This window comes from Falco cherrug, chromosome 13 (genome assembly GCF_023634085.1).
Source record: "Falco cherrug isolate bFalChe1 chromosome 13, bFalChe1.pri, whole genome shotgun sequence".
Lineage (NCBI taxonomy): Eukaryota > Metazoa > Chordata > Aves > Falconiformes > Falconidae > Falco > Falco cherrug.
Window position 1 is genome coordinate 32,244,087 of NC_073709.1, and position 26,997 is coordinate 32,271,083.

Consider the following 26,997-nt stretch of genomic DNA (forward strand, 5'->3'; position numbering starts at 1 on the left):
GTAACAGGGTCCCTGCCAAATATTTGGATTAATTTGGATACATTCAAAGGCTTGTTTGAAGTTGTAATGAGATATCTGATACTCCTTGATGCCAGAACAGTCAGAAACCATTTAAGGAGTAGCACTTGGAAACTTGATCGTACTTTTTTTTTTTTCCGCTCTGGAGCTGAGCATGAGCTTTGTGAAAGTAAATATTCTCTCTGCTATCTAATACGTGCTGTATGTTCCAAAAAGCAGCATGAGTGCCAAACACAGCTAACCCAATCGACAGTCTTGGGAAAACAGCATCTCCTGAAGGGGGTCCTGGCTGCAGACGGCGCATACTCTGCTGTTCTCAGGGCAGCAGTGCTGACATAACTGTACTGAAATACAGAAACATGCTGGACCTGTGCCATATGCTCCCACTTCGCTCTCACTGTGGCGAGTGGAACATTCCCTTCTTTTTACAAACTAAAGTGCACATTTAAATTTTAAGTACTTATGCTGTGAAATAACACTGAAAGTGGCAAAGGTGAAAAATCCCCACCTTTTGTTACATTAGCACCACGCAAAAAAGCAAAACCTGTTCGTCCCCTCTGGTCATGCTCTCCTCTGATCTGAATGTTTCTGCTGACTGTTTCGAGGGGGACAGAAGCTGGCTTCTGGAATTGCTGTTGCCTGTGCGAGGGGATGAACCACACAGCACATCGAGAATGGAAGCACCTGTGAGATTAACGGGACCAACAGGCTCCTGTGTGCGTAAGATTGCTCCTAGTCCTCACGTTGTAATGCTCTTTGCACATTTACACAAGTCTGGTAAACATTCCCGTTTACTGCCATTGCTCACCACACATTCCCACATCACCAGTGCTCTTCTTAGCCACACAGCTTCCACGTCAAGAACTTCTCCTAGCTCGTCAGTTAGCAATTGCTGAGGGACATGTTCACATGGATATGAATTGCAGGTGGATGGACTCTCAATTTTATCCTGCAATCTCCTGAAAGCACCTCTTCTCCCTCACAGTCTTCCTCTGTTATTGAGATCTCTTCCCCACAGACATCACCAATTTGATAGAAAGGCAATGACAAAGCAAGGAATCCTTATTATTTCTTCTTATAGTAAAAAAAAAAAGTTTTCCTACTATTTTAGCAAGAATTAGCTTGCCACTGCAAATGCTGTGTATCTATTTACCTTCCACTAGCCATGGATTTACTCTCACGTGTTAAAATGATGCTCCTGAATATGTATAGCATGGCAGCTAGTGTACCAGCAGCCTTAAAAATACTAACCATACTATTTTCCTTAAGATTGACAGGTTTCTTTCCAGTAACACACAGGGTGAAGCTCACACTGGTATCAAGCATGGATCTCTAATGCATTTGAAAGTGAGAATTATTGTTTCAGAAAGATGCCAGCTTGACCACTCTGGCAACTGAAACACTAGCTTATATTCAGAATAAAGATGTGCTTAGCGCTTTCACCTTCAGTGTGCTTCTGGAACATAAGCCCTCTATAGAGCACTTAAAAAGGGTGACAGAACAGTGAAATAGAGATGGGAGAAACCTGACCTGCTCATGGCACAGCTGCAGGTTATGAAAGACCTCTAAGAAAGAGCTTAGTGGTTATGCCTGGGAAAATATAACCTTTGCAACATCTAACATCAGCAGATGAAACCTAGACATCTGTCCCCTTTCTACACACCTTTCCATCAGCTCTCTAAATGACTGTGATAAGCATCTGCTCACGTAAAATTGGATAAAATCTGACTGGAAGAAACAAGGATAGATGTAGCAGTCATCTGAGTGAGGGCAGGTCATGCATGGCACCCCACGGGGCTTGCATACCGTAGTTATAAGCAATCTGGGAGTCAGGAGCAAGGTGACAAACATGCACGATGATCAAGGTAGTAAGACAAGGGCTGGGTGAGAAGAATCGCAAAGCAGAAGGAGTTCAGTCTTCACGCAGCAAGTAGCCCAACGATGCAACTCCTTGCTACAGGACACTGCGGATGGTGGACGTTCAAGAAGAAATGGATAAATAAATACATGAAAGCAAAAGTGTGATGAGTGTTGACTATCAAGGTATCACTCCTCAAGACGGCCCTGAGCCAGGCAGAGCTGCAGAGGTACACAGCTGTCTGCTGGGATACACATCAGAGCAGCCAAGAACCTGCACTGCCGCCAGCCTGGGGCAGCTCTGCCAACACGGGGAGACATACCCAGGGCAGCACACGCAAACACCACCAATTCTGGCACTCTGAAACAGGCCATCTCTGCCTAGATTGAAGCATTGAAGTATTCTTTCATATTTACAGCCAGCGCAGGTTTTTGTACATTGCAGAAGTGTTGTGCCTTAGGTTAAAAAAATTCAGGGATTAGTCCCATCCCTTTGCAAGAAGACCAAAGAGTAAGACTGAATTGTGGCAACATTTTCAGTGCTCTGCACTCAGACTCCTATTTCATTGCAGAGAATTGACTCTACAAGAAGTGGGTGTTGTTTGTTTTTTGTTTTTTTTTTTTTTTTTTAAAAAAAAAAAAGGCAAAAGAGCACTTCAACATTATTTAATAATAAAAATATTAAAAGAATGTTTCAGCTCTCCACAAATTCTTTTCCTTAGCCATTTTGATAATCTTTGTAAAATCAAGGGAAATGCACTGCCACTGCAAAATGTCCCTTTCCGCCCTCCCCACTCCTACTTTGGGAGATGCACTATAAAGCAGACTTGGGCTTATAGTACTCTAAATGCTTACGGGTTTTGTTGCAGTTCTGAACCCTGTCATCTCAAAAACGGTACATAAGTGTTGGGAAAGGCAAAGAGGAGGGCAATAAGGCTGATCAAAGACATGATATGGCTTTCATAAGAGGAATAACCAGTTTGGGTAGGACTTTTTGGTGTGGAAAGCTTAAAGGGATGCTGGACATCTCCAAAATGTCTTGGACACGGTGGGCAAGGACTGATGCTTTATCAGCTCTTCCATTGCAAAAACTTAGAGGTGAGGCCTGCGGCAGCTAGACTCAGAGCAAGCAAGAGGACCAGGCGGTGCACATGAACTGTCAAAGCTCCTTCACGCAGCTTGCCTGGGTGCAAGAAGCTGATGTGGGCTCACGGGTAGAATGTACAAGTAATTTGAGGGGAGATAAATCAGGGTTACCAAACAAACAAGAATTTCAGGCAATCCCCTGGGCTGGAAATAGTGGGAGGCTGGAGGTGTATTGTGGCAATGCATCTTAAATGCTTGCCCTAATCTTACTCTACCTTTAGCAGTTTTTAAGAATCCCTGTTGTAGGCAAGAGACCTGTTCCGCCCTACCATAGCCATGGCTTATGTTGCAGGGGGAGGGCAGGCAAAGCAGGACCAGCCTTTCTACAGAGGAAAAACTGATGGTCATCTGCCTCTGCTGGGCTGTACGCTTGCCTGGGAGCAAGGCGGGGGGTTGTGAAAAGAGGATCCAGCATGCCCTTGTTGGTGCCGATGGGCCAAATTTGAGCTGTGACCACTCACAGGAGATCCTCCGTGGGCTATACAACCCCCCTGTGAAGCTCTGGGGCAAGACTGCATCACAAACAAGCTGAGGGGCTTTGCTTTCTTATGTTGGTTGCAGCAAGAATCTAATCAATACTCTACCTGTGGCTCTCAAGTCAAAACAAAGCTACCTTCCTCCTTCACTACACAAGGCATTTCTTACCTACCAAGGAATATTCAGTAATATTGACTCCATCTTTCAGTGTCCATATTGATCCTGAAGTGTAATGTTTTTAAAAGCAGACCAAGACTTCCAAGGCTATTACCCTGTTTTCTTCATGCGAATATCTAGCCTTATGTTTTGTCTGATTGATTCCAGCTGATAGTTATGGCATATTGCAGGAGAAATGACAGGCTTTAGACCGTGAGGATGACCAAGCAGACCTCATGATAAATTAGAAATAGACTATAAGGTTGTTTTTTTTTTTTTTTTTACTGTGGAAAGAATGCGTTACAGCAGCAAACTCAGAGATGCAGTCCACACAACACGCAGTCCCTGTGCAAGCAGGACACCCAGAGAACTTTTAACCAGCTGAAGAATTGGTAAGTAGAAGATTTAAAGTGTGTTAAACTAAGGGAAAGAAGGCTACAACAGCATCACCAGCAAAATGCACTGACAGTAAATAAGTACCACTAAGTCACTAAATGCTGATCCTTGGCCAGAGACTCAAATCCAGCTCGGTGCTAAAAGGTGCCTGGATCCTTAAGGCTTTATTTTTTATCTGTTTTCAAAAGTAAGGGCTTTGTTTGATTTCTCAAAGTCTGAATAAAGGTATTTATTTTCAGAGAACTATCCCCCAGCCCTTAGAAAAACCTGTGCTTCCCAGGAAGCAGGGAAAGGATTTCCTCTGTTGGTCCTTAATTCAGGAACACAGTGAATCCCATTAACTCCAGGACAGCTGGATGAGGGCATTTAAGCAAACACTTGGATTTCTTTTCCAGCATAAAGATAGGGCTTTGATTTAAGACAATAGAGAACAATACACAGTGGGCTCCATCTGAGCAAAACCTGCATGAATATGAGCCAGGTAAACTTTCCTGGGCTCAATTCATGTATCAGAAAAAGGAATCTAGACCTCCCTGCTCTCACTGGAGGTGTGAAATTAAATGTCTCTTTTCTCAGAGGGAAACAGGGAAAGAAAAAAACCAAAACCACCAACCAAATGAATCACAGAACAGAACTCTGCTTGAAAACAGTGAAAATAAATCAGCAGTGAATGGATTAGCTTCAGATCAGACTGCCCAGAGCAGCCTGATCTGGAACAGCAGAGCACTCGGGGCTTGTGTTTTTTAAATTAGTTTTAATAAATAGAATCAATAGCTCAAATTATTAAGAAGGACAAAAGCACAGATCAAATCGATCAAGGCTGTAGCTTATCGTTATAAGCCAAGGGGTGTCTTCTCGTGTCTGAACGAGATAAGGTGGCACAAGAATCCACTTGCAGCTTTTCAGTATCTCTCCCAGAACAGCTGTACATGGAGTTGGATACAGAGCCTGAAAATGCTCCTGGGTATCCAAACGCAAACACAGCCTCCCTTTCTTTTCCTGCCCCAGAAGGGAAAAAAATAAATTAATATTTAAATCAGGAAACGTATTCTTAGCCCTGAAGATGAATGTAGGAATTTACAGGGAGGACAGTACTATAAATGGACAAACAAGCACAAAGTATCCTGCATTATATATAGGATTTAATGCTCAAGTGAAGACATTCTTGGTCAAATCACTGGAAAAGTGTTTTTCCACATATTAGGTTAGGAAAGGGCATGGGACAGCATTCAGGAGTTCTCTCTACTCCAGAGAGTCATTCAAGGATTATCCGGTGGAGGGGAGTGAGGGGGATGTCATTAACTGCAGTCAGGTTTTTGGCAGTGGGAGGGGGCATTTGTACACAGGCACCTTATTTTCCTCTTTGTGGTTTGGGTTGGTTTTTTGGTTGGTTTTTTTTTTTTCTTTTTTTTTTTATTCCCCCCCAAAGGGCACACAAAGGGCTTCACCTGGGCACACAGCTGCATTGGTGCTCACAGCAAGAGCTGGTCTCCAGATCCATCGTGACAACAGAAGGGTACAGCGCACAGCCGTGCCTGCTACCCCACATGCCACCTACATGCCTCCTTACTTGGGGTGATAGGGGGATGATCCTACCTCAGATGAGCTTGTTTTGATTAATAGCTGCCTCTTCCCGCAAAAACAAAACCCACAAAAAGCATATTGCAGCTCCAAATGTCTTTTCCAGTCTTAGTTGAGCCACAGATCACCAGCCCTGGGTCTGAATTAGAGGGCTTGTACTGTTCATCCCCAGGACATCACCATAAACTCCCCTTTCGTCCCAGGGGTTTTATCCCAAACACTCCAAGCACCAACTCTGGAGCACAAGTGCTGCAGAGGAAACTAAAACACTTAAAAAAAAAAAATAAAAATTCCCCTCCTCCAATAAAACTTTCTTGTCAAAATTAAGCCAAGTACAAACTACGAGCCCTGAATTTATTTCATCAAACACTGTACAACTGTAGAAGTTTTTGGCACCCCACATGGCACGCTAGAGGTGTGAGAACAATGCACGACACTGATGACCTCTGCTAACTCTGATCCATCCGCAGGTAGAAAAACTGGCATCAGTTACATGGGCTTTGTGCCCCCGTATAACACATAACAATCTTTTTCATTGTTGTGGCTGAGTTATAGATAAACAGCAAAAGGGGAATAATAATCTTATAATAATAGAATATATGACAGATATACTACTGAAAGTCATTCACCTGCTCCAGTGATGAGCATGGTTCAAAGACTATCAGGAATAGCCTTCCATCTTGCTAATAAATATTCAGACACTTTTTAATCTTCAAGGACACACTATCGAACATCTGACAAAATTCAGCGTAGATCCATAAGTGGGTTTTAGTACATTTCAATCAGAAGTAGATTTCATAATCTTTTGTAGCAAACAGCGCCTTTGCCAGAAGATGTAGAACTTTCCTGGCCGAAGTACTCGGTGGTTAACTGCAAGTCGACCAAATAAACAAACTACCAATTATGATTCAAGTATAGCGTGAGTTATTTTCTATTCAGTGAGGAAGAATTGATTTTCCCAGCAGTGTCACTTTACACTATAATGATTATTGCACGTAAGACAACTTAAGAAAATGATGGAGAAACAAATTAGGTGGGCTGCAGATCATTGGCTTATCTTGACTGCTCACCTTGAAGAGAGACTTGGGGAAACATAATATACAGTACTGGATGTCAGCGTGCTTGAAACCTCCGCTCGCCTTCCACCTCCTTGATATTTCATATTAAAATTTCAAAATAGAAATAAACATTTCCAGCAGGGATAAAGCATGAAGCAGCACATCTTGCCAGGCTAAGGACATTTGCTTAATTAAAAACAATGATAACTTGCTGTGACAGAAGATAATTAGAGAGGTATAAATTGTATAAGAACTTGACTTTGTCTAATGCTCCCATTTTATACACACATCTATTCATGACTCATATGAGAAAAACATTGCCGTGGCTCCTTGGCTTCTGTTAGTTAACACTTCAGCACTGATGACCAAGTGCTAAAGCAATGCAGTGAAAGACGGGGGCCAATATTATGGCAAAATCTAATGGGAATCAATAGGAATTCTTCCACTGATTTTTCAACATGTGTTGGATAGACCTTTCATTGCATGCATAAGCCTGCACAATGGGAACAGAGGTTAAGCAATCAGTGACGCACTGATAATCTTTTTGCGTAGAGATGGAATCGTCCCGATCAAAGCTTGTAATAAAGTAGTGAACCGGCCTCACATTCTTCTCTAGCGACATCCACAATCAGCCAATGTACTGTACATTGAGTGCTGCACATCTTATCTAGCTGATAGAATTTGCTGCAAGAGGCTTGGTTAACCATGTTTGGTTTTGCTATAAGGCCAGCAAAAGTGACAGTCAGCGTCACCACCAAACCTGAAATGTCATTGCAAAGTTTCACACATACCCTTCCAGAATCATTCTTTTCCCTCAGATTCATTTCAAAGGTCTGCATCACTACTGTACATCACTCTAATTGCAGCTTCTTTGCAGCAGCTCCTATTTTTTTTCTCTGTTTTTACATGGCAAAAGGTCTCTTAAGTTTTAAGGGTGAGTTTGCCTTGCAAAAAATGAGAGAATACATGAATTTTGTAGTCGATTACTTTGTCGAGAAAATATGCCACTAATTTATACCGCTTGACCTGTTGGGTTTGATGTAGTGCTTGTTATTTCAGCCCTTTTGATTATTTCCTCTCGCTAGCCAACCACATTTTTTTTTTTTCTTTAATGTAACATCCATATCTATTCCTGCAAATAGATTGTTCAAAGACTAGGCATGATAGCGGTCATTCTCGCTCACTTTCGCAGATTAAGGCATGCTTTTGGCAATGAGAAAATGAACATTTGCTCTGAGTTTTACAGTAGTAAAGGATGTTTACTTCCTAGGGCTTTGTTTATAAGTCTGCAGCGTTTAAAAGGATATTTTATGCTGCTTTTGGCAAAAGTTGCGGTTTGTATAAGTGTTACCGTTACTATTATTCACCACAATAGTATTTAGTACCCATATAATGACTTACAGAAGAGGAAATAGCATGCAATGAAAGTATAGAAGCCACAAACAACATATTGTCTGCCTTTGTGTATGCTTTTTCATTTTCCTACCTCCTTCACCCAAGGGTAATCCTATGAAACAGGCAGATGTTTCAGCTGATTATCCCTTTATCTGGCAGAAGTAGCCTCTGACACAGTGAGCATTGCTATTTCAGCATCGAGAGAGCAGGGAATGGTTACTGATTGGTTTGACACTGTTTTTTTCCAGAAAGTATTTTCCATCATCACCTCTTCAATAAGATCAACAGAAGGGAAGAACATTCAGATGACCATACCAGCCAAGAATAACTTAGAAGCTTGCCGTTAGGTAGGCTAGCAAAGGAAGAATCATCACTGGGTTCTGTTAGAGCAGCTGCTGACATACAGATTCTGATGCCGGAAAGTGACTTTCCAACTGGGGGAACTCCTATACTTGATGGTGTAGGTGAAATTTAGACCTCTGTATAGTCTAGGGGCACCTTTTTCCTTCTTTGGAATGTTTTAAGGAAAGCAGTTGAGATCATATTGAAGATTAAGGCTTCTGGGACTTGTGGGCTTCTAGGATCGAGAGTCAACCCATGTCAGTTGAGTTCAGACTAACAAAACCCTGAGTGTTTCTACGCAACATAGGCTGAAGCCCAAAACTGTTCATAAAAGGAAGATACTAGCATAAAGTGCTTTATAGAAATGTATAAATTCCTTTGTGTGATGAACATCATAAAGATGTACTGTAGCTGGCAAGTCAGGCGCTGCTAATAAAAATAGCAGCCTGCCACCCCTCCAAAGCAGAGGTTAACAAGCTTTCTGAGGAATGCAGAAAATCTTCGAGGAGAAGCAAGCAGGAGCTTCTGAAGCACCCCCTGCCTCATTCGCTATTTTAGCTGATAACCACTGCTACGTGCACGCAGCCTGGAGGACGCTGAACAGATGAATCTACACCTAGAACCAAGGCCACCTCTTGGCAGCCTGACATGGAAGAGGAAAAAAAAAAAAATAATAATGAAGCCTTTCAAAGCCTTGAACAAAGAGCCAGTCTCTCTGTTTTCTAGTGCCACTGGAGAATTTCTTTCAGGCAACATTCACGCCTCCAATTGACAAAAAAAATTTGCAAAACCAGGGCTGTAGACCAGCACCAGCTATGAAAGTACAAGGCTGTCTGCACCAGACCAGGGCACCCTCAAGGGCAAGCACTCCTCCACGGGCGCCTTGTGGAGACTCACACCTCCATGTCCAGCCTGTACAGCGCTCCTGTGAAACCCTGGATGGACCTGCTCCAACTTCTAGGGTAAAGTGCTCAAAAACCAACACGATTCTGGGGGTGCGTGCCCCTGCAGTACACTCAGCTGCACTGGTATAACACGGTGACATGTACAGAAACGAGGGAAACAAAGTAATACTGTTTGCTACACAAATACCGTATATAAACAAATAATCCTGTAGATGCATCACTCGTATTTATGAAAGGCTTTAGTGAAGGAGACATATACAGATAGTATAAAATCATAAAAAGGTGAAAACTTTGCAAGCAGTGCTCCCTAGGCAGCCCTCCTGACCACAGCAGAGCACACAGCTGGCCATAATTGAAGTGCCCACCAGAATCTCCACCTCAGCTGTCTTTAAATTACTGACTGTAACACTCCTGTGAGATGCTGCTCTTCTAATGCAGTGAAACTGCCACAAGAAAAGGGCAAAAATGAAGAAAGTGGAAAAGGCGATGATGCAGAGGCACTATGTAAGTAAAAATATATTTGGGGGGAAAAAATCCCTGAAACTGTATGCATCACTTGAACACTAAAAACTAATATAGCTATGGCTTTGTACTGCCTTATACAAAGGATTTGAGAAATAGTTATTAGAAAGGAATATGAATGTGCAAAAGGTAATATTATTTTTGTTTTTTTTGAACAAAGATATCTATCCCCATAGAAGTACAGTCTGGTGAATATGGCCCTGAAGGAAGGGGCTATAGCCCAGCTAAACCACGGGTTTGTTACGTTGTACTCCTGGGAAATGCCTTGTCCTTTACAACCTATAACTCTGCTGTTTCTATAACAGATAAAATTATGTTTATACACTTACTAGGAATATTGGGAAGTCTGTTGGTATTTATAGAAAACTTTGCAAGTCCTAAGAAAATCTCATCATTTCCATATGGCCCATTAAAACAATTAAGATCTCCCCTAATAATTTTAAACAAATTTAAACAGTTGGTTACCTATTTCATTTGTGCTTTCAACACCCGTTTTATTTTTCCCTAGAGTGGTTTCCCATCCACCGCAGCAGCACCAAGTCCTGAACCTGCAGATCCGTACAGATGGGCAGTTTCACACCTGTGATCTGTCCCACTGGAAAGCAGCGGAGCTGCTTGGGCAAGCAATTAGGATGTGTGAGAATGCCGGTGGAATCCAGCCCTAGATCTTCTTGTAGGGTTTTCCCTCACAGGGGCCACTAAAGCCGATTTCAAAGGACTGAAGAATGAGGTCTGGGCTTCATCTGCCATGGCAACAATATACTGCAGATAGGAAATTACAACCCCTGGGATTCGGATACAGTGAGTATTTCCCCAAACCAGTAATTCCACCTAGAGAGAGCTGTTCTGCCAGGGCATTTCTTGTTCTGTTGTCATTTTCTGACAGACTGCACTTCTTTTACAACTCTCCACTTGAAAAAAGAAAAATAAAAAAAAGGAAAGAAAAGCAAAAATTTCTATAGCAGCTCTGTCGGCCAAAGAAAACTTTGGGGACAAGGCAGGGTTTTTTTAGCATCATCCCACTGTCCTCCCATAGCAGGGGGGCTTATAGCTCCTCTTATACCTTGCTTATTCAGAGATTTCTGTATGTCTATAAATATTCCTGCTGAGAGACTGGACTTAAAGGAAAGACACTTCAGAATTAATTGCTTCCCAGTTGTTAACAAGAAGGAAAAAATGGATTTGGCTGGTCTGTGCTCCTTTCTTGCAGCTGCAGAGAGACTGGAGATGCCGGAGAAGGCAGCAGAGCCAATGCTTCCACTGCTGGATACTGATCTGCGTTCTCACCTCGGTGAGCATCCATGACTCTCACAGACACGAGTGTTTCCCATTGAATAGGATGCCCTTTCACAAAGGTTCTCTCCTCAAAAGTGCTTATTGGGCTGATAAAGGCAGCAGTCTAATATATTTTATATCACGTGATGGGGCATGTGAAAAAAGGAATCAAAGCTTATCCTGAAGTTAGCACTGAAATCCAAACCTCTCGAAGCCAGGGGTAGGCAAGAACGTTACACAAGGATCATTTCTAAGCACAAGGCATAGCACAGACTGTAAAACCCTTCAAAGGCTTTCAGCAGGTGTGTACAGAAAACCATTATAATCCTTAGGCTGCCAATGCAACAATCCTTTTCAGGGAAGAAAACCACCCCCAAGTAACTCCGTATCACTTCTTCCCATCCCATGTTCCTGGTTTTGGGAAAAAAGCACAGGTAGACAGTCCCTCCTTCTGTTGCTGCTCTCTCCCACCTGAGCCTTGGCTATATTACCAGTTACAGCTATATATATGTGCTACTGTTTTCCGCTCTCATGTTCTTTGCCCAGAGTCAAACTGGTGGAGGAAGAGGTTAAACACCCAGACAGCCTGTGCACGTGCACACACATGTGCACGCACCCTATACCCCAAAACCAGATCCCACCAAAGCAAAGAAGGGAAAAGGAGGGGAGGTTGCTTTATCAATATCCCACTGCATCCCACAGTTTTATGTTCAAGTCATAAATACAGGACGCCAGAAACTGTCCTCAGAAAACAAGCACCACTTTCTTTTCCAGTCTTCACAAAGTCAACCCAGCTCTTCATTGCACCCTACAATCTCAAATTAATAAATTATATAAATCAATCAATCAATCAATCTGCTGACCATCATTTGAAAGTATATTCCCTCCTTGCTTCACTCTCAAACAAAAGAATCAAACATTGAGAACTTGGAAGCTTTCCCCACTGCATGTTTATGAATGCAGTGTTTTTGGAAAACCACTGAAGACTCACAGTTTTCTTACAAATAAATATTTACAAATTAATTCTGATTAACTGACTGTATCTGGACAAGAATTCATATCAAAAAGTACATCTTTGTATCTGCTATGGGGAAATTTTATGTCAGTAGGACCATTACCAGAGCAACGCCCCATAGCTGTTCACAAAAGAGGATTTCCAGGCAAATATGCTAAAATGCTGACTAGTAACCGCATTCCAGAGTAGATAAGAGAGCAGGCAGATGTAAAAGCTTCAGCCTGCAGCTTACCCAGTGGGTATATGTTTAAAATTGAGGCTGCCCTGTCTATAGCAAGTTCTGAATATGCTACAGTCAAGGATACAGCATTGTTTAGCTAGTCCAGGCAGAGACAGAGGCTCAGAAAGCTTATAGAAAACAGAGACAGGTTCATTTGAGCTGGGTTGAAGGCTATTTTCATTTCACTCAGAAACATATCTCCCTCTGCATATTATAGCAGTCTGTAAATTATCCTCTAGCTAACCAGGAGCAAATGCATCTCAGTGGCTTGATAAGGTACTGGGAGATAAGAAGCATCCATACCTTCCAGGCTGAGGTCCTGAAATACCTAAGCATATTAGGAGGAAAATATTAAGCAAAAGCAAACAAATCATAATCTTTCCTGATCCTAGACCCCGCAAAAATCAAGGAAGCTGCACCTGAGTAAAGACAGAAATTGGGCTCCTTATTACAGTGTACGCAAGACAATTAGAAAAAAATAATTTTCTATACTCTGATATGAAATCCAGGCTTGACTCTGACCTATAATTTGAAATAAGCTTCATTTAATGACTTAAATTTCATTGCTAGTAAGAGTGGTCCAATCAAACTACAGGCAGAGTGTGAAATAATTTACAGGTTTTGTCTGAAAAGGTCAAGATCTTAAACAAAGAAAAGTGCCTTTGCCTATTAAAGTGCTTGCCCCTTGCTGTGTAAAACTAATAGACTTCTATGAAAAATAATGCCTCTTTTGTGCCCAAAGTATCTTGTTTACCAACACTCACACATTAATTACCAATCAGTGGCTGCCAAAATGGACAACACGCAGCTGATAGAGGTCCTCATCACCAGACACTGAAAATGAACTTAGTTCTTTCCACTGAAGTTAATGAAGCTATGACAATTTAAATTAGCTGTGAACCTGCCCCAATTATCTTTTAGCTTGCCTGCACAAGGACACTCGGGAAAGTTAAGCAGAACTAACTAAAATGCCATCAGGTTAGAAGAGAGTGAGGCACGTTGACCTTTGCATGGATTTCTTTCGCTCCTCAGGTGTCTAACAGGTTTGTTTATTTGTCTCTGGTCGATAATTCGGTTTGGCTCTGCAGGCGCCCCTCCTGCACGCACACCGGTGGCAGCTCGCGCGCCACCCCCTTTGGGATGCACAGTCGCTTGGCACCTCTCTGCTGCGTGACTGTTCTCTGTTCTGGTGGCACTGCCTGTCCACCCTCCCACCCTCGTTAAGCTCTCTACATACCCTGTATTCTCTGTGACACCCAGGCCTGACGAGACCCCCCTTGGCACCTCAAAGAAACCCCTGAGCTGCACAGCGGACTTTCTCCTGCTGGCTTATCGGGTGATATCACGTGCATTTTGTGCGTGATACTCTTCCAGAGGAATTCAATGTGGAGATTTGAGAGACACCTTCCATTGGAGATCTCTTCGTGACACCTCAGAAACACTGATAGGAAGATCAAGCATTTGAGAAGCCTTTTTTATATATATATATTTTTTTTTTTTTTAAAGAGGCATAGCCTGGGTTTTGAGGCAGAAAAGCTTTATTCTTCAGCTCTGCAATGCAGATATGCCTTTGCTAAGGGCCAGATTCAGAAAATGATTAACTCAAATTCCCAAGCTATCATTCATAAACCTGAGTGAGATGCTCAGCATCTCCACAGACAAATGCAGATACAGGGATAACAGATGAGTTGTCCCAGCTTGGTGGTGGCTCTTACAGTAGAGCAGCTCGTACCCTGCTGGGTCAGGGCAGGAGGGGCACCCCCCACACCTTTCTGCATCCCCGTCTGTATAAATACCCTGATCTCCCTATGTAAGGGATTGGGTGGCAACTCAGCGGAGACAGAAACACACAAGCACTTTAATGTCTTTCAAATTCATAAAAGCACCCTTCAAAACTTTTCACTAGAGCTCTGACTATGCTCTGCTTTCCCAGCTAGTGATGGTCACCTTTGGCTAACAGTAAGATTCCCTGTGCCAAAGTGTCTTGGCTTCCCTGGTGGGATGAAGGATGAAGTTAATACATTCTAACATTAGAAAAGAGAAGGCAACAAAATCTAAAATACAGCATTTTAATTCTGTGCACTAAAAACTGATGAGTTGTGAGAAGCTGTAGTAAGGGGAGTAAAGGAAGCTAGGAAATCATCTGTAATGTTGAAGAGTTTAGCGTGGCATCCCATTCGGAGCAAAGGAAATTAACTGCTGCCTGACACCAGTGAATCTGTTTTGTGATTCACATTCTTGTTGGAGAAGTAAAAGATAGACCTCCGTCCTACTTTGCAATGCCCCCTAGGGTTATCAGCTTCTTCATTTTAACCACATATTAGTTTAAAACTACTTATTTCTGATCTTACAGGGGCTTCTGTCTCTTGCTGTGCCTCTGTGCTAAACCTGGGTATTTACCAGCTCACATCTCATGAATAACATTACTGTCAAACTCACCTAGGTTATAATTACGTGAAACAAGATTTGAATGGGGAGCCACCAAAGATGAAGATACCATATTCAAGACAAGAATATGTAACACCTACAAATGACTAGCTTAATCTTCCAAACACTTGAGAAAAACATTGATGATAAACTCATTCAATAGGCATGCTTTGATTCCTATTGCTGATATATATAAACTGAAGCAGAATACACTTAAAATGTCTAACACAGACTTCATTTCAGGACACAGAGCTGATCAGCCCCAGGAATGATTTTGCCTGGTATCAGACATGTGGGGACGGCATACGGGCCCTCTGGTTTTTGCCTGTGTGTGAGACAGAGGCTGCTGGAAGAGCCAGAACTTGTCCATCGGTGGAATCTCTCTGTAGCTGACCCCAGAAAAGGGCATCAGCTGGCAGAGACCTCAGCATAGACCTCCTAATGCTTCAGGCAAACGACATCAAGTCTTGGCTTTCACTCTGTTTCCCTGCAAAAAGCGTAGTGATTTAACAAGTCGCAGACTTGCCATTAAATTTTAGTGGATGTGCTTTCATTTCAAGGAGACCTCAGATACACATGCACACATCTATACATCTTCAGGCTCGATCACACATCTTGCACAGGTGCATCAAGCTGCAGTCATTCTAAGTAAGGTGAAAGTCGTGTATGTGTTTACTGCCACAGCACCATGAGTAAGCCAGCAGAGTACAACACTGCAAAGCAACTCCTATTGTGTGCAGCATACCTCCTCTTATTGCAAAGCTCCTGAAGCCCTGGAAACTGGATGTTTCTACAGAGATATATGCTTGGTAGTTTATACCAGCTGAGGCTCTGTCCTGCAAAGTTTATTATCCTTTATTGCCACTTCCTTCCTTTTCTTTCTTCTCTCTTGTGCTCTGCCTATTTCTTTTTATCCTCCCAATGAAAATGTCAAATACAGAATCCAGGACAAGCATTGGACCACACCACCGATATATATATATATAGCCAGTGATCGTACTGCAGCCTCTATAGCTTTTTGCTTCAAAGTACCAGCTGATCATAAATTCAGGAAGAGAAGAAATTAGCACTAACTGCAGATTTTCTTCTACCCTAACAGAAGCAAAGCTGTTTTAAATAATAAAAAAACCCAAACAAACACAAAAACTTTAGATGGCAAGTAAGATGTTCTCAATATGCTCTGCTGCACAAATATTCCCATCCCCTTCTGCTAATACGTGGGTTTATTGATTAACTGTATGATTAACCAGCATAACACAGGGACGTGAAAGCTTCATGGGTCTTCATTTCATTAGCTTGCTTTATCCTCTCTACACACTGTCTGTCTTAGTTTAAGCTCAGTCCACCAGTACAAACACCTGTGCATGAACTGTAATTGTTTGCAGGTTTCAATGTAATTTCAACTTTAAGTGTGAAAGCATAAAAAAAATTTCCTAATTGCAGCTGTCAGTAACAGCGTTGTAGCTACTGTTCACGTAATTTTCAGCTTGTTGCAGGGAAGCACATCTGACTCAGTACAGAACAAAGAACTTGCTATTTCAAGGCAGCCAGTGTTTTAGTGGTCAGACATCTACTCAGCCTTGACTTGATAGTCTAAAATAAATATCCTTGTACAAAAACACCTATGCAGAGAGCAAGTAAAAAACCCCACTGTTTTTCATTTGCAGATGCTTAGGAGGAAATGCTTTATATAACACACCTCTAAATGGCTCTGACAATGGCGACACTGGCTAGCGAAGCCAGAGAATGGTTTTTAAAATACAAAACACCACATGATTAAGCCTGGGCCTCATTTATTTTACCTGCAGTCTCCTCTTAGCGCTTTGACAGATGGGTGCCAAATGATGGACTGTCTCTGTTGTCAATTATTTGTCACCTCAGTTATTCCTTTCTAAAACTGGCTCCACTCTCCCGTTGAAGCCTCTGGAACACTAACGCATTAGACAACTCCTTTTAATTAGTTGAGTCACACCCCCAAGTTTGCAAGCTTTCTTTGAGGAGCTTCTATTCCCAAGAGATGTTTCTTATATTGCCTCCCTAGTGTAAAAACAGGCAGAAGGAACCGACTGGTCAACATCTACATGCTACTGTTGGCTGCTGCACTTCCATGGCGGCTAAGGAGGGCTAAACATCAAGGGAGCAAAGTTCAGGAGCAGGAGGAAATCAGGAAAGTAACTGAGTTGGAGGCAGTTTGCCTTTATAATGAATACAACATGACCAAATTTGATTTCCTGATACCTTTTTATCACCAGCATTAGTTTCAGGATGCAGGTAAAATGCTGGTATTAACACTCGTCTCACAACACTCTGCAGGACTGCAAGCAGAATTGGACCAAGCAGCCTTTTTGACCTCCCTTCTTAAATTGCCTTCTACTGTTGCTTTACTTTGTTGAATCAGATATATCGCCTATTGCCCAGGTGGTTGCAGCTAGCTGCTGGGGCAGGGCTCCCTATTTCCCTGGGATACTGCAAGAGCAATTTCAAGCACTGCTGAGATGAGAAAGCCAAAAGCAAGGAAGGGTGTTGTAACACAATGAGTAAGCTTTTCCCAGAATTTGGAGTTGTATTCTCAGCTGATATTCATATGTTTCTGCTTAAAGCAGTTTGCTAAATCTTAGGAAGGATCTCTTCCATTCTGAGAACAAGTTATTTTGGTTTGCGTTACTTTTTCAAATCAAGACACCTCTAATGCCTAAATGAAATCTTAGTACTAAGGATGGATTACAAAGCTTGACACTGGGTTTTAAAACTGCTTTAAATCTTCAAGGTGTAAACTGCCCTAGCTGACTACTGAGTTGCTCCCCACCTCTCTCTGCGAGGCTATTAATAGCACTTTGGCACAGATGAACCTCCATCTCCCACCTGAACTTTCAGCCTCTGGTTTCTCATGTATTACCTCCAGAGAGCTGTAAGTCAGGGCCACCTACATTTCTCACAGGCATTTTGGTAGCTATAAAAAAAATGCCCAAAATTCTTTTGTCCAACTCCTCTTCCAGGCAAAGATTTCAAAGCAAAACAGCTAATGACCACAGTCTCCCCTGCAAACGCTCGGAGCATGCCACCTGCACAGCGCTTGCAAATCTGCAAGTGGCGACAAACAGACCAAGCTGTAACCACCCTCTCCTGAGATTTTGGCCTGTAAGTGAAAAAGTAGAGGTGGTAGCAAGAACAGTAATGAAAATCCGTGGTTTCTTATCCCTGCTCTGCTCCCATGTGATAAACGCAATCTGAAATCCCTCACCTGAGAGGCTGCCAGTCCTCCCCTTTGCAACACCCTTGCTGAAGCAGATGCTAATCCAACCAGGAGTAAAACCCTAGCTCTTGTACCATGCTGCAGAGCTCATGTTTGCTGCAGAGCGTAAGCTCTTACTTTTGAGAAAGCAAGCACAAAGAAACCCATCACAGCAGCAGTGGTCAACCCTCAAAAAAAATATTAAAAAATCAAAAATTTATTAAATAATCCATGGCAAAAAGCGAGATAATGGATGTTAAGGGCTATTTTTTACCTTTATCCTGAGTCTTCCTACCAAGTAACGGAGCTGGCTGCCACATGCCACTGTCCTGACTTAAGAAACAGCTGTAGTGGAACAGAAACACACAGCAACAGGGGAAGTGCTTGAGGCTTATCAGGCTCCTGTTATCTCTCCAAAGCTTTCACTGGCACATTATTCAACAGCTAAAAGGCGCTAGGAAAAGACTCTAGGATAGCTTAGTAAAGCTATCAAGACCACATAAGAGAAGGTGAAGAGCTCTAAATGTACTAAAGAATGCCCCCTCCTTTACATCAAATGAAAATAGACTGCACCCCACACTCCCAGGATGACCTCTTAAGTGAAAAAAGTACCTTGCAGGAGCTGTACCTGGCAAAAAGAAGTCTCTGCTTGTGTCCTGTGCAGGGTCCTTGGACACCATGGCCATCTACCCTCAAGTTGCTACAATGATTTAAAAACCCTTTCAACTCATTGAGGCTTTTTGAAGAAACACAAAGCAAGCTTTTTCTGTTACCGAGTCCATTTGCAACAGCACCTGGAGCAGTAAAGTCTGGTTTAGTCACCCGAATCACCCCACCGGGCACTCAGTGGAGAGATGCATAGGAAGGCACCTTTCCAGAGTTCACCTTTGACCCTGAAGGAAAAAATCTAAGGTTTATCTGCCACTTAATAGCTCTTCACCTAACGTAACATGGCTTAGTAACACCGACATTTGATACTTTCAGAGCAACCCTACATCCTTTCCATGGGCAAAGTTTTAAGCCATGCTGAAATCAGTCCTAGGGCCATACTGATTGAATGGGACCAGAATTACCTCCTGAGGAACAAAAAGTTGGTGTAAGCAAGAAGACAGTCAAGTCAAGAGATTCTAACTCCAAGGTTTGTGCAACACTGCCAGGAGAAAGGATTCTTTCGCCGTTTTCGGTTGCAGTAACGTTGCAGGCTGCCTGTTTCAGAGAGTACGCACTTGTGCTGAGGAACCCACAAATTAGCATCCTCAACAAACCCTTGAAAAGTTAACAAGGATCAGCTGTGAACAAATCCCATTTGACTAACAGGTGCTTTTTGGCAATATAAAACTACTTCTTTGCAGAAATAATTGTAAAATGTTCTTGCTTAATCCCTAGAAGGCAGACCTTAACTGTGTAATCTAAAGAAACAATCAAAGCAAAATTAAACAAAATTAACAGTATATGCCTGGAGCACAGTTCACTCAGAATTTAGATGACCTAAATCACAGATGGATTATTTTTCCCTCTAGTTGTGAGAATGATTTAAACTTTTACTGACCTTCTGTGGTTAATTCAGACATTTTTCTCAAGTTTTCACTGCAGTCTACTTATTCAGTGAGCATAACAACTCCTCCTCCTGAACAAAACAAAACTTCTGCCCTAAGAAAACTGTGGGATAGTCACCATGGATATATTGTGGTGTGTAAAGTCAGGGTAAGGGTATATTTTTCTAACTAGTGACATTTTATTCTTTATCGTAACCTCCCTCCAAACTTGCCGCTGTATACTAATCAAAGGGTTTATACAGGACTACTCCTAGTTATGAACTAAAGCAGAAACATGTCAGACAGTCATGGGTGCAGGCAAGAGGTGATATAATTTGCTTTAAAAAAAAAAAAAAGTAAACAACCTCTTGCACAGTTACATAGTTACCATTGCATAAGCTCGTTTGCTTGCCCATGCTACTAACACAGAAAACAGCTGTCATACAGTATTGCTCACGTTACTTTATGGAAAACAAAGAGAAGTTTTAAGACAGATAAAACCCTTCCTCGAGTAATGCAATACGATTTCTTTACGTGGTTCACTCTCTCCAACAGCAGCCGTTCTGCTCCTCTGATAGAGGAGGCTCGCTCCCTGAATGTTTATCAGAGCCCTTTCCGTAATGCCTTTGTGATTTCCAAAAGAAAACATTAAGTTGCTTCTTGGCAAACAAGTGCAAAGCTTTGGAAAGTACAAACACAAACGCTCCTCATCAAGTTGTTTGGGGCAGACAAGTTGCGCTACGCGTTTCGGCAACGCTAAAGCAAGCTGTAAAGGAAGCTTAGACTTTATGCTTCAAATTACAGTCACAGCACCAAGGAAGCTTGTTTAAAATTTAGTCTGCGCTTTGCATTATAACATACCATATCTTTTCTTAACAGAGATCTTAAAATGAGTGTGATCACAGTAACGGCGAGGAGCTCCAAGATGTAATTAAGCGAGCGTCGGAGGAGGGGTTGTGCTTTCCAAACAGCTGGAGTAAGTCTCCCGAGTGACTCCCTACGAACCCCGACCCTTGGCTTGCCAAGCAGCAGCTTGTTTTGAGAGCCAGCAGCAAGGCTGCCGATGACAACCGTTCCCTATTCCTACTTACAGCTCGGTGGTGTTGGCAGGGATGTCCTGGGGAACCTGGACCACCTTGCTTTCCTGACAAACGAAGACCCTGCCCACGCAGCAGCAGGCGCGGTGCTGACATCCTGAGCAGCCCACCAGGAAAACCAGCAGACAGGCGAGGACCAGAGACATCTCTGCCTTCACATCTGTGCCTGTCTCCTTCACCTCAAAGGGAGGAGTGCAGAGATCTCCCAGCCCAACTCCCTGAATGGAAGATCCGCCCCAAAAGCTGGGATGAACCACGTGGCTCTTGGGGGATAACTTCTCAGGAAGTTTCGGGTCATAGCCCCATATCCTGTGTGGCCTTAGGGCAGGGATGGATTTGCCATGACAAAAGTGTTCTGTATTTAAAGTGGCTTTGAAGTCACGGCCCCCAGCTGGACTAACCAGGGTGCTTTTGGCCCACTGGGTACCTGCACTGGGAAAAGTTCCTTCCTTCTCAGGTACACTGTTCTGCATGTCTTGTTTGGTAAGACCAAGGGACAACAAAGCATTTTTACCTTCTGCAGCCCAGGCACTTTTGTCCCTGAAGGAGAGGCACTATTTATGCTCCCCTTCATGGTTTCAAGAACCCCTGCTTTTGTGTTGCTCCTAGGCAAAAGAAATGTGTTATATTTTTATAGGGTATATAACCTATTTGATAGGTTAAAGGCTATACAGTCCTAAAGCCAGAGATAAATAACATGACTTTATTTTCAGCTGTGAATATTCCTCATGCACTTGCTAATTCATCTCCTCTTTTCTTTGGCACGTTTATAGGAACCCAGACAGGAGAAAATGCCACAATCCAAACAGTCCCTGTGGACTGGTAAACTAATTACATCACCTGAAAAAAACCCCAAAAATATACAGAATGACTGACTGTGACACAACAGGAGGAAAACAGCTTCAAGAATGTCATCATGATGTCTAGACCTTGAATCCCATCTTCTAGTCCTTATTTGTTTTGTTTATTTTTTGACTGACCTAAAATATCTTTCTTGTTACATATATTAACTTTTGAGGAAGGGCTCTTGCAAACTCTTTCCTTTCACTAAGCCATGCTGCACCAGTTGTCTACAAGACAACTGGAATGAGAATTTTCAGATAAAAAGGTAGGGATTTTTGTTGGTGGCTATTTTTGTGCAGTGTTTTTTGGTTTGTTGTTTTGTTTGGTTTTTTTTTTTTCTTTTAAAATGTAAATAGCTGTTTCAAACACACCAAACTTTTAAATCACATGCATTTTAAGTGTCTGCTGGAGCTGGATTGCCATGGGTCATTCTGCTGAACTTGACTCACCGTCAATCTTCCACATGGCTCAGAAGGATTTAAGTTTTGTTAAAAGCAGCTGTTATGTTGTTTTCCCATGTTTTTTAATTGTTTGGATTTTTTTTTTTTCTTCTCCCATAATCAAAAAGCATAAACAAATGTGATGGGACACAGGACAGAAACTTTTCTCTGCAGTGTGCTGGCCAAAAGATTCCACCATTCTCACCTTTAAAACAAATCTCAAAATGCTGATGTTTCCGAGAGTTGCTAATTATGGTCTTTAAAACTAATTCAACCAACTCTTGAAGTTACACTAAGTGTTACCCTAATTTTACCAAATATAAAAAAATAATTTTACCAAATATAAACAAATATTTGTTATTTTTCCCTCGCTCATTTAAGCCTACTCAAGATGAGAACAGTCATATTAATACACAAAACATTAGGACATTTTCTAACAATGGCAGGCTTGCAGTGAATTTTACGTGTTCATTTAGCTGGTTGTGTAAAACAGAGTGTAAAAAAGCGTGTGGTATCTAAATCAGTTTCATGAGAATGCCAGTGACCACCAGAAAAAAGTATTTTAAAACATTAGTCACTTTTTCCTCATATCTATATATATAGTACACACACACACATATATATCTGTCTGCCCGCTTGCCTCTAGTTCTATCCTCTTTCTTTGAAAGGTCTTAGACTTACAAGATTTTCTCAAATGATTACAACCTTTAGTTTCCTTCATACTCAATGGATGAAAACTGCACAAGTCCATCCTAAAACAAATTCCCACTTAGTAAAAATCTGCTGTAGCCCACTGCAAGTTGATCTAGCCAGACACTTCAGGACTGAAACAAGGGCCAGGAGGACAATTCATTGGAGGCTCTTCTGGTTTTGTCTTTTCAATAGCAAGTCTCTAGTTTCTACAGCTGTAGACTGAAAGTAGGCTAAAAAACCCAACCCCAACAGCAAACGAACCCTCAAAAAGGAAGAGGTGAAGCCCAAGGAATATATAGGGCACAAGAACATTTGGTTATGAATGAGTGTAAGCCATATCTCTTCATCCTGAAATGCATCAATATAAATGGTCGTGTTATACTGATGAAATGGATAGTAATATTTATGACATAGTTTAAAAAGTGGTAACATTCTCTGCATGTCAAAATAATTTGCACTGATATGAAGACATTTCAGTTTGATTAACTTTGGGTTTCATATATCAAAAGAAAAAATTTGTTTCAGAACATAGTAATAATTCTTCTATACGCAAAAGTCAGAAGATTAAAAAATATCACTAGGGCTACAAGAGATCTCTCCAATTATTAGTGACTTTCGAAGCTCTACCAAGTGTGCTTATTTTAACACAAGTAGTAAAACAGATGTTTTAAAACATCAGGTCAGGCTCAGCAGCAAACCATGAGCCAAATGAAGAAAAACTGAAGGGAGGTTGGCTCCTCATTTTCATTTGGTGAAACCATTTTGTCAGCACAGTACACATTGCTCCGCTTCCATTTACAACAGTTAAGAGTGAGATGGTGATTATTAAATAATAATAAAACAACCCGTAAACCCCCAAGATTGTCTTGAAATACTGTGGAGATAAGATTTTAAGGGAAATATCCAGTTATCATTAAATTCGATAAAATCAGACTAATATGCAAAACATTTCAGTCATATTGGAGCAAGCACTAATTCAGGATCACACTAAAACAATCTGAGGATAAATGAAGTTTCAGAAGGATTTCCGAGGTGTTTGATACATACAATCCAAGGTCTTGAAGAGTAGACTCTAATGGTTATTAGTTTTTTGAACTGGGAATCTCTCTCCTGATTTCTGTTCAGGACTGTCAAATGACAGACAGACACATCACTATGGTCCCTGGATGGATTAATCAGCTGATGAGCCTCTCTCTACCAGTTCAGGAGCACAACTGTCTCCTCTCAGGAAAAAAATCCATGTAAAGGAGGGGGGAAAAAATGTCATGATACTTCCAGGTCTCTTTCTGGGGATATTGCACTCACAAGTCCTTCTTGAGCACCAGGTTGCAGCTACAACCATGCCCGAAAACTCAAAGGACCTGTTGCAAGGGATCCAGGAGAGATACTTAGAGACAGTCATAAACATGCCCCTCATCTTTGTGCCACCACACAGTTTCATACTTTTTCCTCAGTAGCTTCTTTGAAGCAATGTGGGGGGAAAACTCATGCCCCCACTGACCTGCCCCAAGTACGCGCTGTGCCGCTTTCAGAGCCTCCTGTGCCAGGAGCAAGGACCTGTCTCATGGAGATGGCTGGCTGTGGTGGCCTGGCGTTGAGATACATGCTGTGAAAAGCATGAACGCAGAGATGATGGTGCTTTGAGATATTTACAAGAGCCTTATCTTTACATCCATTGCAGAAGAACCATTCTCCAGCTGGCAAATTGGTCTTGAGAGTGTAAACTGTTTTCCCAAGTAAGGAAACAGAAATTTTCCCCAAATTGAAGTGCTGTAGCAACAGCCATGCAATTAAGTGGATTATGAAGAAACGCAACAATGATATTATAGATTATGAAATTAGATGGCTTCTGGGATAGACAGTTAATTCAAGGTTATATGGTCACCAGGGGATCTTTTAAAAGACAGTAATAAAGGAGCCTGGTTGATAAGATTGGCCTCTAATGCCAGCGTTGGCCTCTCGAATTAACATTGGTCTAATTCTGCAAGCACTGAGCCAGTGGAACTGAAGGGTTTTGCAGACCCCATCCTCAGACCAAGCAGCGATGCCTGTCCCAGGCCATGCTGTCGCCTGGATGGGTGAGGATACAGTGGGAAGTAACACAAGCCACCCCAGCTGCCTTCCTCTCGCCCTCACTGGACGTGCTCCAAATATACTGAAATGACTCTAAGTCCTTCCACCGCGGTGCAGACATGGTTGGCTCAGCATCTAAATCCAGCTGTCGGAGGCATGGGAACAGCTCTTTCTCATAAGGTGGGAAGCTTACTGGGTGTTGGAGTGCATCAGCCTATAGGCAAGCACGTTTGCAGCAGTATCTGGTTGCGTTCCTCACTTTTGAAACACAACATGACAACTATTTAAGTAAATACTCTTTCTGCTGATGTTTCCCAGCCTCAGAGCAGAATTTTATTCCTGAATGCCACTGTAACGCTGTTTAACCATAAGTGCTCTATACAATTGTGTAGGCAAATAAATGGCCTGTATGAACAGATGACACACAAACCACAGCCAAAATAAAATTTATTCTTCAAAGAGTGGAGATTTCTCACTCTTTTGATGATTTCCAGTGCATAGATTCTCCCCTATGGGTTTGCAGGCAGCAATAGCATCTATTGTCCCGACTACCATACTATGATCAGAAAAAGGTGTTTTCTATCCAGAAAAGCAGCTTGCAACATGAGATGCAAATGATCGGCACCTTAGTAAGAGGGAATTTGACACATCATTGATTTACCTTTTGCCAGTGACCAACATGGGTTTTAAAACAACATATCACCGAGGCAAACAGACCATTTGCCTGCTAAAAATATAGCAGTTTAGGCTGCTTTCCAGAAATAGTCTTTCTGAACACATTTCTTTTTTTTTTTTTTAGCTTCATCTTTTTACACACATGGGGGTTATTTTTAAATACATCAGAATGGTCAGACTTTATCTGTGTCCTCGGTGTTGTGAACATAAAACATTAAAGAAAGCCTAATAAAACCAGTAGTGTATTGCTCTCACAGCATGCAATCTTAAGTCAGAAAAAAAAAAAAAGACAAAAGAAAGAAAAAAGAAAAAAAAAAAAAAAAAAAAGAAGAGTGAAATGGGCAGTAAATTAGCCACCAGAGGGAGTGCATTCACTCGGGAAGGGAAAGCACACGGGTCTGAGGAAAGGATTAGAAATTGTGGATTGCACTCATGCAGATTTCCTGTGACGGGCTTTTGACTTCAGAACTTGGCCGTGACTAGTTCCCCTGTGTCTAACGCAGCGATAACCACCCGCGCTGTGCCTCTGGCTTCCCTCCTGTTATCCACCCCCCCTCCTAAAAAACCTAATTAGCATCCAATGTCAACAGCCCTGCCTATCTGTTTGACTAGGGAAGGACACTGCCCAGTGTGGAAGGGACCTCAGACACTTCTAATATTTTTGCTGATGCTTCTTGTCGGTGAGCACGTGCTTGTGTTATGATCTAGGGGAGCAGGGGCATGATGCCTGCCTTCATTTCACTCTGCTCCAATACTTCGGTGGCTTTGATGGCTGACAAGCTCCCAGCCAGCCCTTCGTCTATATGATTTTTCAGAGGTAATCTGAGGATATAAGCACCTCATGTATTTTCAGACCACGGAAACATATGCAAGAGACAACACTGCAGAGAACAGCCTTTGCCACCCCATCTAGTACTGCTCCCCAAGTTCAGGTCTGTTCATCCCCAGTGGATAATAAAAGATGCAGCCCATCTGCCAGGTTTCTATCACATGTCTGTAGAAGCACAGTGATAGAAGTACTTTTTCTTTGCACTGCCCATGAGTGGGTTTGACTAGACCAAGATAATGCACAAGAGACACCCAAGCCTGCCTAGAATCGCACTTTGCATCCTATATTCTTCCCTGATGCCTTTCCCAGCCAGCAAAGCATATCTGAAGGTCAGAGATGTGAAGCAAGAGAAACCTTGCCTAACTAGCGCCACGTAGACCTGCCTACAGACAGCAGTAACCTTACATTGCTCACATGAGCACCAGTAGAACCTCATGAAATCCAACAGGGACGAATGCAAAGCCCCATACCTGGAGAGAACAACCCCCTCGCAGCAGCACGGGCTGAGCACGAGGTCTGCCAGTAGACTGAGAGAAGCAATTATTGCCCCTTACTCAGCACTTCTTAGACCACATAGACAGTGCCGCATCCAGTCTAGGATGCTTAATAGGAAAAAGACATCATTTAACTGGTGGAAGTTGAGGGAAGACCACCAAGATGGTCAGAACAGGAGCTCTTGACCTGGGAGCTGAAGCTGCAAGACCAGGGCTTGTTCAGCCTGGGGCAGGGGTGGTCTGTAGGGACCAGGCAGCAGTCCCCAGTGCCTACGAAGAGGTGATCAAGAGGCAGA

The 26,997-nt window shown here is 42.3% G+C and overlaps 1 protein-coding gene across 1 annotated transcript in view; it reads right to left on the bottom strand.

Annotated features, from left to right (window-relative positions):
• Positions 1-20,846, bottom strand: part of FSHR (follicle stimulating hormone receptor) — an 84,243-nt gene extending 63,397 nt beyond the window's left edge. The window contains exon 1 of the mRNA XM_055726107.1: positions 20,649-20,846. Within this exon, the coding sequence (XP_055582082.1) occupies positions 20,649-20,800 (152 nt within the window). The 5' untranslated portion in view covers positions 20,801-20,846. The remainder of the gene's footprint in view (positions 1-20,648) is intronic.
• Between the last annotated feature and the right edge of the window lie 6,151 nt (positions 20,847-26,997).